Raw genomic sequence first — 13,192 nt, forward strand, 5'->3', positions numbered from 1 at the left:
TGGTGAGGTCTCATGATGTGACACGTGGTAAAAGACACTCTGCACTGCTCTGGTTCCTAATGACAATAATTAAATTAAAGTGTAGCTGGAATCTAGAGAAATGTTGGTGTAAGTACCAGCTGTGTGAGAGATGAATTTGCATGACATTTCAGTCAAGTCAAACTGGAGAAGAGACACAGCCACCAAACCACACAGAATACACAAGGCATAAAACATTGACCATCTGAAAGCCGTTTTTTTCCTGGAATACACAGCACCGTCACCGGGAATACTTTGCTTTCACGACTGAGGCTGGACACAGCGCAGGATGGAGGAAGGGAAGTTTTTTTTTTGTAGAGAGAAAGTTAAATGCTTTGAGAAGGAATAGTAGGACTGCTACTCAGAAGGAAGGAGAAGGTGAACCGAGAGTAGGGCAGCACAAATCTTTACTCTATCTCTGTAACAATAAAGCAGGTTATGTAGGTGTGTGATTTCATCAGATAGCCTTCAACAAGGGCTGCGTGTCCTGCTGAAGCAGTGCTCTGCTTTGGATGACGGACTGAGGACTGAGGAGTGGATCAGTTTGAGGCTGTTTGGGGGGGCGGGGGACTCAGACTGTAGTTCAGACTGTAAAGGTGTGGTCTGTAGGAGGGAGAGGGGAGCTCCTGTAGGGAGGGGAGGGAGATCACTTATTTGGAGGTTTGTAGGGTTCCAGAAGTTGCTTAGAGAACGTGTTGACCTTGTCGGCACCTCGAACTTCATGGGGCAGCAGTGGTAACTTGACTATGTGGAAATCTTCATAAAGGTCCTCCATCTGTAGGGAGGAGACCGACCATTAATGACAGGGTTGGTACACTTCAGCAGTGGTCAAATTCAAGCATTTGTCATGGACTTTCAAGGGAAATTTTCAAGCTTTTCCAGTATCTTACACATGTTGTAAGTTGCATGTTTTAGATGAGTACTTACATACTAAAAGGGGGAGATTTCACTGAACCATACCAACAGTGATGGTGTTACACTTTTAGGAGGAACGGTCTTCATTTCAGATAGGCTACTCATTATTTTTTACATTGAACATGTGATTATCTATAGTCTATAGATGGATATAGTCAGATTGAAAGAGAAATACAGTACACTGCAAAAAAGTCAACTTGTATTTTTTGGCCTAAAACAGTGATTTAAGTTGGTAAAACTTGGAAATATAAATTACTGACATTTAGGGTAATAATGTAAGTTAGCACAACAAAGCAAGCCAGTTGTCTGCTGAAAAACAAGTTGGTGAGTTGTTGTTACTTATATCTTTAAGTTGGGGTTCACAACAAGGGACAATAGTTCTGCTAACTCTTATTTCTATGTTGTGAAATGCGGGAAAGCCAACTTTCCCAGTTGGTACTGCGTAGAGTAGCCGTTAGCGTATCAATGCTAACTCAAAATTGTGGTCGCAACATTAGCTGACATTTCATATCGGCGTTACAATCGTGCCAATTCAGCACATTGCAGAAGTTAGCAGAAGTAAGGATTAAAAGTTATTACAATATAACATTATAAGTTAGTACAACTTACAGTTGAGTTGACAAAAATCTGAATTCAGAGTTGAGCAAACTCAAAAACAAAACTTAAAATATTTAGTTTAATTGTCCAACTTAAAATTTTATCGAAGTTTGTTGCCTTGAAATTTTGAGTTCACCCAACTTTTCTTTTTTTTGCAGTGTAAGAATTTCAAGCATTTACAAGCACTTTATCCAAAATCAAAGCACTTTTTAAACCTTGAAAATACAACATTTAAATTCAAGCATTTTCAAGGATTTCAGGCACTATTAACCCCGTTATGAGGACGACGACACGACATGTGCAGCTGTATTGTCGCGACCACTCAGAAAAACAAAACAATGACTCGTACCTGGTCTAAATACTTGGACTGAATTTTATGGCGGGCTTCACACATTTTGCACGGCCTCTCTGATTCGGGGAAAACAAGTTGGTTGACGATGATGTTGTGTGTGTCGATGCGGCACTTGGCCAGCTCCTGGATCAGCCGCTCCGTCTCGTACAGGGAGAGGAACTCAGCGATGCACACACAGATGAAGGTGGTTTGTTCCTGATGGATGTGAGGAAAAGTGGGGGAGAAAGAATAGTTACAACAGTTACAGAAAGCTTCAATAGGACTTGTTCAAGTGTTGAGTTGCTCTAATTGACCCATCACATCAGAAAAGTTGTCCAGTCCTGTTTGTTAGAGCCATTTTGTACATTGTAGAGAAGCTGATAAATAATTCAGATTTGTATTTCATAAGTTTATAGTTCTTTATTGAGGTTGTAGGAATGCCTATTGGTTCGTAGGAATTGCACTCTTCTTATTGGCTGAGATGTGTGTAACGTCATAATTGCTTACTTTGCTTTAATTAGGATTATGGAGACGAGGAGAGCACACTAGTTTTTGACCGTGCTCATAATTGTTATTTTTTGGATTGCTGCAGTTTATTATTTGTAATGCTCAAACGAAAGGTTTTCAATAAACCATAAGAAAGAAACTGTGGGATTTTTTCGGCTTAAGACACCCGTCAGCTACATCCTGACGCTCCATAATTGAAGTGTGCGTTTCAAGTAAAACTAGACGGAACCACACTAACACTGTTTTTTCTATGTACGCTCCATCTCGAAATTAAACCGATGTTGTTCCCCTCTGACCTGGAAAAAGTCATTTATACTCTCATAGTCTCCTGTTTAGATTGCTGTAACTCCTCCTCTCCTCCAGCATCTCCCAGAAATCCCTTTCTTTCAGCTTCTTTGCACTGGCTCCCTGTTCGTTTTATGATTGATTTTAAAATTGTACTGATCACTTTTAAAGCTGTTTTAGCTCTGGCTCCTAGCTATTTAACAGACTTATTAACTATATACGAGCCGACCCGCGTCCTCAGATCCTCGGGTCCTTCTAACCAAAACTAAAAACCAAAGGTGTCTGGGTTTTCTCCACCCGAGCGTCCCGGCTCTGGAACGAGCTGCCCGTGGAGATAAGGTGCTCATAGTCAGAAGATTCTTTTAAATCACTTCTTAAAACCCACTTTTATACATTTGCTTTTATGTAATGCTTTCTACCTCACCACTCCTTTTTACTTCTTCACTTTTTTACTCCTTTTACCTTTTATTCTCTGTGTATCTGAGAATGTCTTGTGATTGTTCTTGTCTGTCTCTTATTGTTTTTCTTTTAACGTATAATTGTTTTTAGCCTTATGGCATCATTCTCGTTGTGATTAACTGCTTTCTGTCCAAGCACTTTGTAAATTACTGTTTTTAAAAGGTGCTATATAAATAAAGTTATTATTATTATTACTATAAATGCTAAATTATTTATGACTTCATTACAAACTAAATCTGTAAGTAAAATCAACATTGGAAAATACAGTAAAACGGAGCAGTCTTCTAAAAAAGACCAGCCGTTATTGAAGAAAACCATTACTTTTACTCAGGTTTAGGGTTCAGTAAGAGTGTAGTTTTCAAATAATCTCAACATTTAACAGCGCAATGAGATTTCAAACTGTGCTGTTGACACCCTGTCCCTCACACAGTGTAAAGTGGTGAAGCAGCCAGGACGCTGCTTCAGCACAGCTCATGTATGCGCACGTGCAACACAGTCACGTTGTATAGATGCATACAGCGTAGCGATGTCTGGAGGACATAGTAACAGACACAGCGAGGAGAAAGTTTGCAGTGGAAGTGTTTTTACTAAATTTGTCCTACAGTTCTGACGTGGATTAATGTATCCTTTGTTCCACCTAAAAACTGCAACAGGGCCTTTACATGCAGATACAGAAACGGTTTGACAAGCCATCTGAAAAGCATGAACTGCATGAAGCAAGCTCAGTCAACATAAAAGCAATCGCAGTAACAATTTTGATCATGTAGTAACAGTAAAGTTCTTGGGTTATCACTGCAAACAGAGAGACTTACAGGATCTTTGAACTGCTCACTGACTGAGCGGATGACTGGCAGGGTTTCCTCCAGCTTAGAGGCCAGCTGGTCTGCGTTCATGTCACCCAGACCGAGCATGTTACACATCTACCAACAGAGAGAGAGAGAAAGGGAATAGAAGACATATATAAAAGGGGTTAAATCATAGGTAATATTCAATGTATAAAATAAATCCATCCTCTGAACTCACTGAAATGCATGTTTTTTTTTAAAAAAGAGAATGAGTAAGAAAACTAATTCATAGGCAGAAACTGTAAAAAGAAACTGTAGTCTTTTCAATTTCCCACCAGTATCTAAACAAATTTAAAAAAAAATTCAAAGCATAAAACGGTGACATTTCATCAAAATGACTATTCTATATATATATATATATATATATATATATATATATATATATATATTTGCCCAAAGCAAACCATTTGCACTAACCAGATCTTATAAAAACATTAACTTCAGCACTTCCACACGGCAAGGAAGGCTGAGCCCAACAGTCAAGTAACAAAAATTAGGTGAAACTGGTACAGAATTGTGGGCTGTCCACACAGAGCAGAGATGATATTATACTGCACAAAAGATACTTAAGTTCGCTCCTTAATTTAAGCCATAATTTTGCTGTTTCCATAGGAGGTGTAGTCACTTGCATATTGCAGTGAAAAACAATGTCACAGTGAGTACAATGAGCAAAACTCCCTGAAACTGCTTGGGATTCAGAGGGTTAAAAACTACTTTGAATGCAAAACATGAACTTTATTTTCCTGTTTTTTTTTTTACAGATAAAATGTGCATTATCCATACTTAATTTTTAACAGTAGCTTTGCTGAGCTTTTACAGATCTGAGCTTTTATAGATTATCTAAACCAGGGATGGGCTATTGGAGGCCCATCTACTACATGCATTTGAGCAATTAATGTTGGTCTGCTGTTCTTGCATAGAAAAAAAAGAAATCACAGTAAGTGGTTATTTTTTATTTTCTTCAAACCTTTTGTATTCCTATTTATACTGTTACACATGCATTTGAGCATGAAATATGTTAAGTTACTGCACTGTAAACATATTTACAATAGCAGTTTCATCATATCTAGTTAAGTGCACAGTCCTATATGTGGCCCTGTGGTAGTGTCCATGAAAAATGATGGCCCCTCCAGCATTTAAGTTGCCCATCACTGATCTAAACCCACATAAAATATTGATAAATGACTACAATCAGTGGATCTGCTCGTCCCTCCTCACCTGAGAGATGAAAGGGCTGATCTGGTTCTTTATCTGCATGAGGCGGCCCAGACCACGCTCCACGATGGTCGGAAAGTTGAGCAGTCGCAGTGTGTGGCCGGTAGGGGCAGTGTCAAAGACCACCACTGAGAAGTTCATTCCTTTCACTAACCTGAGGTACAGTAGTGCTGAGTTAGTAGAACACTGACATTTATTTATTATCTCAGGCTACGTTTACACGAGGACGGTCTGAACAGGAGACGCAAAAGTGGCGTAGCGTCTTCACTTTTTATTCCTCGTTTAGACGAGCATTTTTGGGAGGAAATCTGCTGCATACGGTGACGCAAAAGTGTGTGAAATTCGATTGTATGCAGTCAGGCGGCATCACTTAAAGCGATAAGAGCATCTTTGGGCATGCAGAAGTTTTCACGCCACGCATTTTCATCAGCTACTCCTTCCACAAAGTTCTCCACCATCACTAGATCTTCCAGGTCTCGTTCACAGCCGTCTGGCTCGCCTCCCACCAATTGCTGCATCCAAAATGTGATAGAGGTAATTCCAGATCCTTCTCTGTTCACTAATCCTATCTGTACATATCCTGTACATTTGGTAGAAAGACTCCTGTAAGTTTATTAGAGCTGCCAGAGCAGCTTGAAGGTCCGATGCATGGAAATAATCCCACGTTTGTTTATTTTCCTGTACTGGAGCATGTATGTGACGTAAACACATACGTGACGTGAGCAGATCAGATCAGAGTTTTGTGTCTTGTCAGTGTAGACGACACGCTACGGCGGAGCGGATTAAACTTTTCCACTCTGGAGGGTGGTTTCAGATTTTTGCGTCTTTAAGCCCCAAAAACACCGTCACCATCTAAACGAAAGGCACTTCCGATAAAATATTTTGTCGTTTTTACCCGCGAGCGTCCTCGTGTAAACGGGGCCTCAGTCATATCTACTGTGAAAAGTAAATGCAACTCTGGGTCATCAAACTACTGAGAAAGTGTGCTGAGGCTTTCCGGTGAGCGTGCTCTTACCTCATGACCTCAGCGTAGCTCATGGCCTCGTCGATGCCAGGGAAGGCGCTCATGGCCTCCTGCATCATCTTCTTACCCATGCTGAGCATGTTGTCCTCCTCGAAGAACTCATCAGGCAGCTCTGCCACACCCAGGCTCGGGTCAATCTCCTATACACACACAAATAAGAAGAACATTACAAACTGAGGGCCTGTGTAGCTAGGATAATTATTTCAGGGCCTCCAGCAATTCAGTTTGTTTCTCGATGACGGTTTGTGGTTGAGACTCAGACGTGGAACAGATTATCCTCATGACACTAAAGAGATACTGATCTTATGCACTAAATTTCACTTTACGTAAACAGCATAAATAAACCTCTTTGTTAACAGAAGTAGTCATGTTTCTAACCACTTGTCTGACTGAATATTATAGGGATTTTGAAAAGCTGCAAAAATTCAAATGTGAATAAGATGATATTTTTTAACATATCACAACCAGAAAAGTAAATAAAATGAATGATGGCTGAATTTATTTTGGCTGGTTCAGTTTCAAGCTCCCGGTAGTGTGTATGACGTCTGAACAGAACGGAGCACATGTAAATGTGGTTAGTCTGCGTCTAATCTGTGTCTGTGTCTAATCTGTGTCTAATTAATTAGTGCCTGTCACTCATTAATTTTGGTTTTACAAACACTCATTTGTATTTAATTCTGATGTTGCCACTCCATTGTCTGTATTGTTTAAATTGCTGGCATTCTATTTGATTATATAAATGCAACAATCGAAAAGTTGTTCTCATTTACTCTAATGTGTACAATACAAGTGAATGTCCTCAAATGTATATAATGGCACATTGGCATGGTTTACTAAGACAGTTAAATGGAACAGAGACACAATTTAACATTAATAGTTAAACCTGTGCTTTTTTTTCCTTACAACTCAAAATTTCTACACATGTACATTTTTTTTTACTACAAGTCAAAATGTCTGCTGTTTTGGAACAGGTGGATAAAGCACTTTAATCTCTGCCTGCAGCGACCTGATGTAACGGTGCGACTTACCATTGCAAAGAGGTTGTCATAGCCCTTGACCTTAGTAGGCACCTTTGAGAACTTCTGGTCAAAAGCATCGGAGATGTTATGTGCGGGATCGGTGGAGATGATGAGGACACTCTCCCTTACAGCAGCGAGCTGGACAGCCAAACTGCAACTAAAAAAATAAGAGAAGAGTCTGTATTTGATCTTTTCCTGATCTCAAAAGTCGATTTAAGCAAACTGCAGCGTGCAATAACAAATATCTAATCTCTCTGGACTCTGGATTATTCTTTGCTTTTATAATATACACTCACTGGCCACTTTATTTGCTAGCAAGGTGTACCTAATAAAGTGGCCGGTGTGGTCTTCTGCTGCTTCTGGCACTAACAACCACGTTCAAAGTCAGTTAAGTCACCTTTCTTCCCCATTCTGATGCTCACTTTGAACTTCAGCAGCTCGTCTTCACCATGTCTACATGCATTAATGCACTGAGTTGCTGCCATGTGATTAGCTGATAAGGTATTTGTGTTAAAGAACTGGGGCCAGATTCACAAAGCATTCTTAAGAAAAAAAAATACTTCTTAAATGCCACTTTTTTCTTAACCTTGCTCTTAAGAGAAAATTTAAGAAGATTTGGTATTCATGAAAAAAATCTTATTTTTTCTTTAGTTTCTTTCTTAACTTTCTTCTTAAGTTTTTTCCTAAGATAGAACTTGAGAACAAAAGAGATTCTTGAAAACAAAGTTCAACATATTTCTTCACAACTTTAAGAGAAGCGCTCACCAGTCTTAAAACAGCTGCAGTGAAAAGATAAGTTTGATTTGTATTTACTTGAACAAATTTGTATTTGATTTCTTTACTATTTAGTTTAGTAGTTTTTTGTGTGAATGTATCACATAAAAGGTTATTTTGGCAGTTGACATATAATGTAAATGTCCTTTCAGTCTGTGTGACATGTCGGCCTATTCATTCATTACACTACAATGTACTGTTAGTAAATCACAGAGGCAGTTGTTGTATTTGATTATACTTAATTAATCACTAGGAATCATGCAAGTGATCTTAAGTTAAAAATCTAAGAACGTCCTAAGTGAGAAAACTAAGAAGACATACAACAATTCTTAAGAACAAATGGTGAATAGGACTTAAGAACATTCTATTTTTAAATTTTTAAGAACTCTCTTTAAGTTTTATCTTAAGAACATTTTTGTGAATAAAAGAAAGAAAAAAAAAGAGGTGTTTCAAAGAGTATGGGGAGGTTATATACATCATATTAAGAACAAAAATCTGGCTCATTTAATAAATGAACCTGGAGCAGAATAATTTCACCCTCTGCATATTTATACTTATGTTCATTTGCTCTGTACTCTTTTTTTGATTGGATCCTCAAGGACTCTTGTTTTTAAGTTATGCTACCTTTGGCCGCCATGTTCTTGTATGTTTGTTTGTTTTGTATTTTCTTGTGACACATGTGTCAATTTTGTAAAACAAAACTTAATAAATATATTGTTGAAAAAAAATGAGCAGGTAAACAGGTGTACATAATAAAGTGGTCAGTGAGTGTATGTTATTTGACTTTGTGGACATTGCGTAGCACTAACTTGCGTTGCATATTTCTGCCTTCGATACTGTATATTATTTTAGAAATTAAAGATCATTTAGTGGTTCCAACGACAGTTAAAGTAGGCGTGATTTATCAGCATTAGCACCCTTGGCACCCAAGAACAAAACAAAAAACACAACAACAACAAAATCACAAAACCAACCCAAATAAATAAATAAAACCACAATAATAAACAAGAACCTTAACACATCAAAACTAAAACAAGACACAAAACATACATCAAACATAATTACCACATAAAACACACAGTATATCAGTAAACTTGATAACCTAAGAAAAAATAAATAAAAAAGGGTTAAGTTAAATTAAATGCCAGCCTTCCCCTTCAATAAATCTTTTCCACCTTTCCAATGCTAATGTACTCTTTACACACGGGTCCATTAGCTTAGTTACAAGCTAACACATAGTTACCCGGTCACACAAGCTAGAAGGGATCAAACAGGCTGTCAGGGTCATCCTGCACCCTGACGGTCAATCCACTTAATTAGTAGAAAATAATTAATAAGGTTAATGTGGCAGCCGGCTAGCGTTAGCTCATGACAGGGCTAGACGGGGTTTAAGTAGCGTTAACTGGCAACATGACAGCTAGCTTAGCCTAACTGGCATAACATGTAATTGTAATAACATTTTAATGCTAGCACAGCTCAGGCTAGTAAGATGCCGCTCATTAGATTATTGTTGTGGAAAAACATATTTTTCGTTAACTAGGAATGACCACGTCAAGTTACCGTGGCGGCTAGCTGTAGCTAGTTAGCTATGTTAGCTAGTTAGCTATGTTAGCTTGCGACGTAGCATGAGTCGATATCAGCCGGCTAGTGATTATTTCCCTTCTACTTACCTACACGTCGTTTTACCAACACCACCCTTCCCACCGACAAATATCCATTTCAAAGACTTCTGCTCGATGATATTCTTCAGTGTTGGCTCTAACGGCTCCACATCAGGCGCATCTTCAAACTCGTCTTCCGCTGATGCTGCCATCTTGTCTGTGTACACTGAAGACTGTAACGTAGCTCAGGTGGATGTAGCGACGCTGCTGCCTTCACGGCCCCTCGGACAAAGTCCAGCTGTATGTTTGTGCAAATGGTGTGAAACTGAAGATAGATAGATAGATATACTTTATTTATCCCAAGCTGGGAAATTACAGTGTAGCAGCAGCATTACACACAGAGACAATAACAACACAATTAAGTAAAAAGAACAACCTAGGCATACTTCAAGCAATAAAATATAAAAATACAATAAAAATACAATAAAATAAAATAATAACATAATAAAATGTTGACAAATTAGTCAATTTTTGGTATGGAGGACTGTGTTTGGTTTCAAAGTGATGTCAGATTACCACCATAATAATTAAATTTGGAAACATTTAACACTATGGCGTCTTCGGCTATTTTGTCCATTTTTTAAATCCTTTTCATCCTGCCTGCCTATAAACACCACTTAAAAATGTTTAAATGCCATGTTGTTGTTTTTTTTCCCAACACAACCTCATCTGTATGACCTGATTATATTTTTTTCATCCTGACTTACTGGATCAACACTTTGAACCCAAAAGAAACAAAGAAAAACCAACATAAATGGGATTTTGTGCTTCCAAAACATGATCAAGCTCAATGAAGAATTTTAAATGTTTCAAATGTAAACAAAGGCTGCAAATATAACATACAAGAGGGTTATAACTGAACTGTAAACTTTTTTTTAATGAAGTGGTGTTTCCTTTTATTGCAAACACAACTGAAAGGTAAACACAAGAAGTTATTTTAAACATCTTAACCTGTGACTTTATTTATTTAAGTCATATGAGAAAGACAGAAGATATAGGGCCGGCACGCTTAAAACTCTTTTATTCACACCAACCTTTTTGTGTAATAAGCCCACACTGCAAAATAAAATTTTTGCATCAGAAATACGTTGTTAAATTAGACATTGTATCCGTACCACCGTAGTAGATACTTTTAATTAACATAAATCAAAAAATAGCACAAAACTTTAAATTCTACTGTCTGGTAAACTGGAGAAAACACAGTTTTGCTGTAAAAATATAATATCTTAATGTAAAATGAATGGAGAAATACTATGATGACACAATTATCCTAAAAGTAATGGGGTTATTCAGGAAAAAAATACAGTTTTTGCTGATATTTACATATGCTTATGCATATGCATATACTGTATTTTTTGCGGTGAAGTTCTGGTAACCATAGCTGCCGGTATTTTACCGTAAATTAATTTTTTTTACAGTGCAGGATTTTCTACCTGTCATGAGCCCTAGTTTCTTTAGCATCCCATTTTCTGCAGTGAAACATCTTTAATCATTTGTATGCGATTATCATAAATTCACATGAAACATATAAGATTTTGTCACCATACTAACATAACAGGATACCAATTTCTCATGGATTTTTTTCTGTTTTAAAATAGGATATTTTTATGATGTCATTTTAAACTTAACTGTAAAACAAACAAATGTATGTCACATGAGTATTCCCATGCTTGTTTAAAAAATGCAATTTAGTGACTCCACTGCAAAAAAAAAGAAATTGGAACCACTGATACAAGTATTTCCCACATGACTTGAATGTAGCACAGCCCACCAGGAAAATGGGACTTTAAAGCTGTATGAACTGAACTCACTGACCTCTAAAGTCTACTGTAGAGCTAATTTTATAATTACCCACCAATTATCACAGAATGGAGAAAGTCAAAGAACACATACACATTTAACTTAAAAGCTGCTTCCATAAAGCAATAATAGAGGGCAGAGGTTTGGTTGAGATAAAAGTTGACAGATAAATCATTTATCAGAAGAAAACATTTTTATTTAATTCTCCTTAAACTAGTCAGGTACATGTAGTGTCTTATTGAGTGGTTAAAAGCAGTGATGATCAAGGAAATCAATTAATACAATTTTGTTTTTCATCAATAACAACTAAATGAACGTGTAAAATACATATGCATATAAAAAACAATCTGAAGATGAGTATTGACATCTGAATGTGAATTGAAAAACATTCATTTACATGAACATGTACATGCAGTGACCACAGGATAAGGCACTTGCCTCCACATACACCTTTTCATGACTTCACCTGTCACCATGTCAGTGCTGCCATCAGACCCGTTAGCTTTAAAGCTTCTGGACCCATCTCCTCCATCTCTGATTTCTAAGCAGTGCCACGCCAGAATCTTTATCTGAGCTGTCTGAGCTCGCACACACTCCATCCCACCGGGAAAGGAGCAGCTTCGCACTCCATCTGATCTGTCACAGTCAGTCTGCCGCAGCCAGCGTGGCCAGAAAGCCGGACCCAGATCCACCCATTGGTAGCTCAATCCACAAGTGGCAGAACGCACCAACCAGTCTCTGACTGAACCGGCAACATGTGAGGACAGAGAGCCGAGGTCCAGATCTGCAGCTTCCTCTACCAGCTTCTGGCGATGCTTGGCTGCAGCCTCTCTCAGTGAGGATTTACCCAAAAGTTCACCTTCAATGTGGCCCCCAGAGGCTTCAGACGGCTGCTCCGTGGACATCCAAAACAGGTCAAAAGATCCCAGAAGACGCAGGAGGCGAGAAGGGCGGCGATGTCTGGGTTTGGGCAGGTGGTGGCGGTCTTCAGCGGCGGTCAGCAGGGTGTACGGGCGGACCGGCTGCGAGTAGGACGGTAGACTGGCTCTCAGCTGGAGAAATGGTGAATCCCAGCCTGTGTCCTGCTCATCTTGAACAACAGTCACATTTAGAGGCTGGATGTGGGCTGAAATGTTAGAAGTAAAAGATGCAGATCCATGTAGAAGCACAGAAATCCAGCAGAGATAGACAGCACAGTTGAACAGTCTCAGCATGGTTTGAGGTGTGGATGGTTCAACTGCAGGATGAGAAATTGTTCCTTGATTTCCTTCAGTTCTGATTCTCCTACGGGTGCTTCAGGGACTCTGTGTACCCTCCACCAGACATCCTTGAGCTTGTGGACAATAACATACTGAACTCAGCGCCTTATAAGACAAACAGCAGACTTATTATTGAGTATGGCAATAACACACCTAAGCGCCAACTTCTTATTGGAGGCTCTGATGTTTTGGCTAACTTCATAGCAAAACATACAGGACAAATCTGAGAAGCTTTTGTTTGTGTTTTTATGCGTCGATTACCAGAATCTAACACTATCTGTGTGATTCTACATGCAAGTAAAGACAACTGAACTGTCGTCTTTTGTAGAGATGAAAAAAGTAGTTCTAAATATTTAACAGCATGCATGGCTCTAGAAAAATAAGAATTATTTGACCTTGATTTGGTGGAAAAACTGTGTCAGAAACCTCAGACACAAGATCTTGAACACACAAAGACGACACTTAGATTAGTTATAAAACAAG

The 13,192-nt window shown here is 38.5% G+C and overlaps 2 protein-coding genes across 2 annotated transcripts; both read right to left on the reverse strand.

The window, feature by feature from the left end:
• Nucleotides 1-342: 342 nt before the first annotated feature.
• get3 (guided entry of tail-anchored proteins factor 3, ATPase) lies at nucleotides 343-9,824 on the reverse strand. The gene is made up of 7 exons (XM_059341032.1): nucleotides 9,660-9,824; nucleotides 7,225-7,372; nucleotides 6,188-6,336; nucleotides 5,176-5,326; nucleotides 3,925-4,032; nucleotides 1,880-2,077; nucleotides 343-793 (listed from the first exon to the last, which is right to left on the reverse strand). The coding sequence occupies exons 1-7, from the start codon at nucleotides 9,800-9,802 to the stop codon at nucleotides 665-667; spliced, it is 1,026 nt and encodes a 341-aa protein (XP_059197015.1). The 5' UTR covers nucleotides 9,803-9,824; the 3' UTR covers nucleotides 343-664.
• Nucleotides 9,825-11,776: 1,952 nt separating this feature from the next.
• Nucleotides 11,777-13,087, reverse strand: LOC131975114 (noggin-like). The gene has a single exon (XM_059337658.1). It carries the CDS (start codon nucleotides 12,662-12,664, stop codon nucleotides 11,840-11,842), a length of 825 nt encoding a protein of 274 aa, XP_059193641.1. The 5' UTR covers nucleotides 12,665-13,087; the 3' UTR covers nucleotides 11,777-11,839.
• Between the last annotated feature and the right edge of the window lie 105 nt (nucleotides 13,088-13,192).

Source organism: Centropristis striata, chromosome 1 (assembly GCF_030273125.1).
Source record: "Centropristis striata isolate RG_2023a ecotype Rhode Island chromosome 1, C.striata_1.0, whole genome shotgun sequence".
NCBI classification, from domain to species: Eukaryota; Metazoa; Chordata; class Actinopteri; order Perciformes; family Serranidae; genus Centropristis; species Centropristis striata.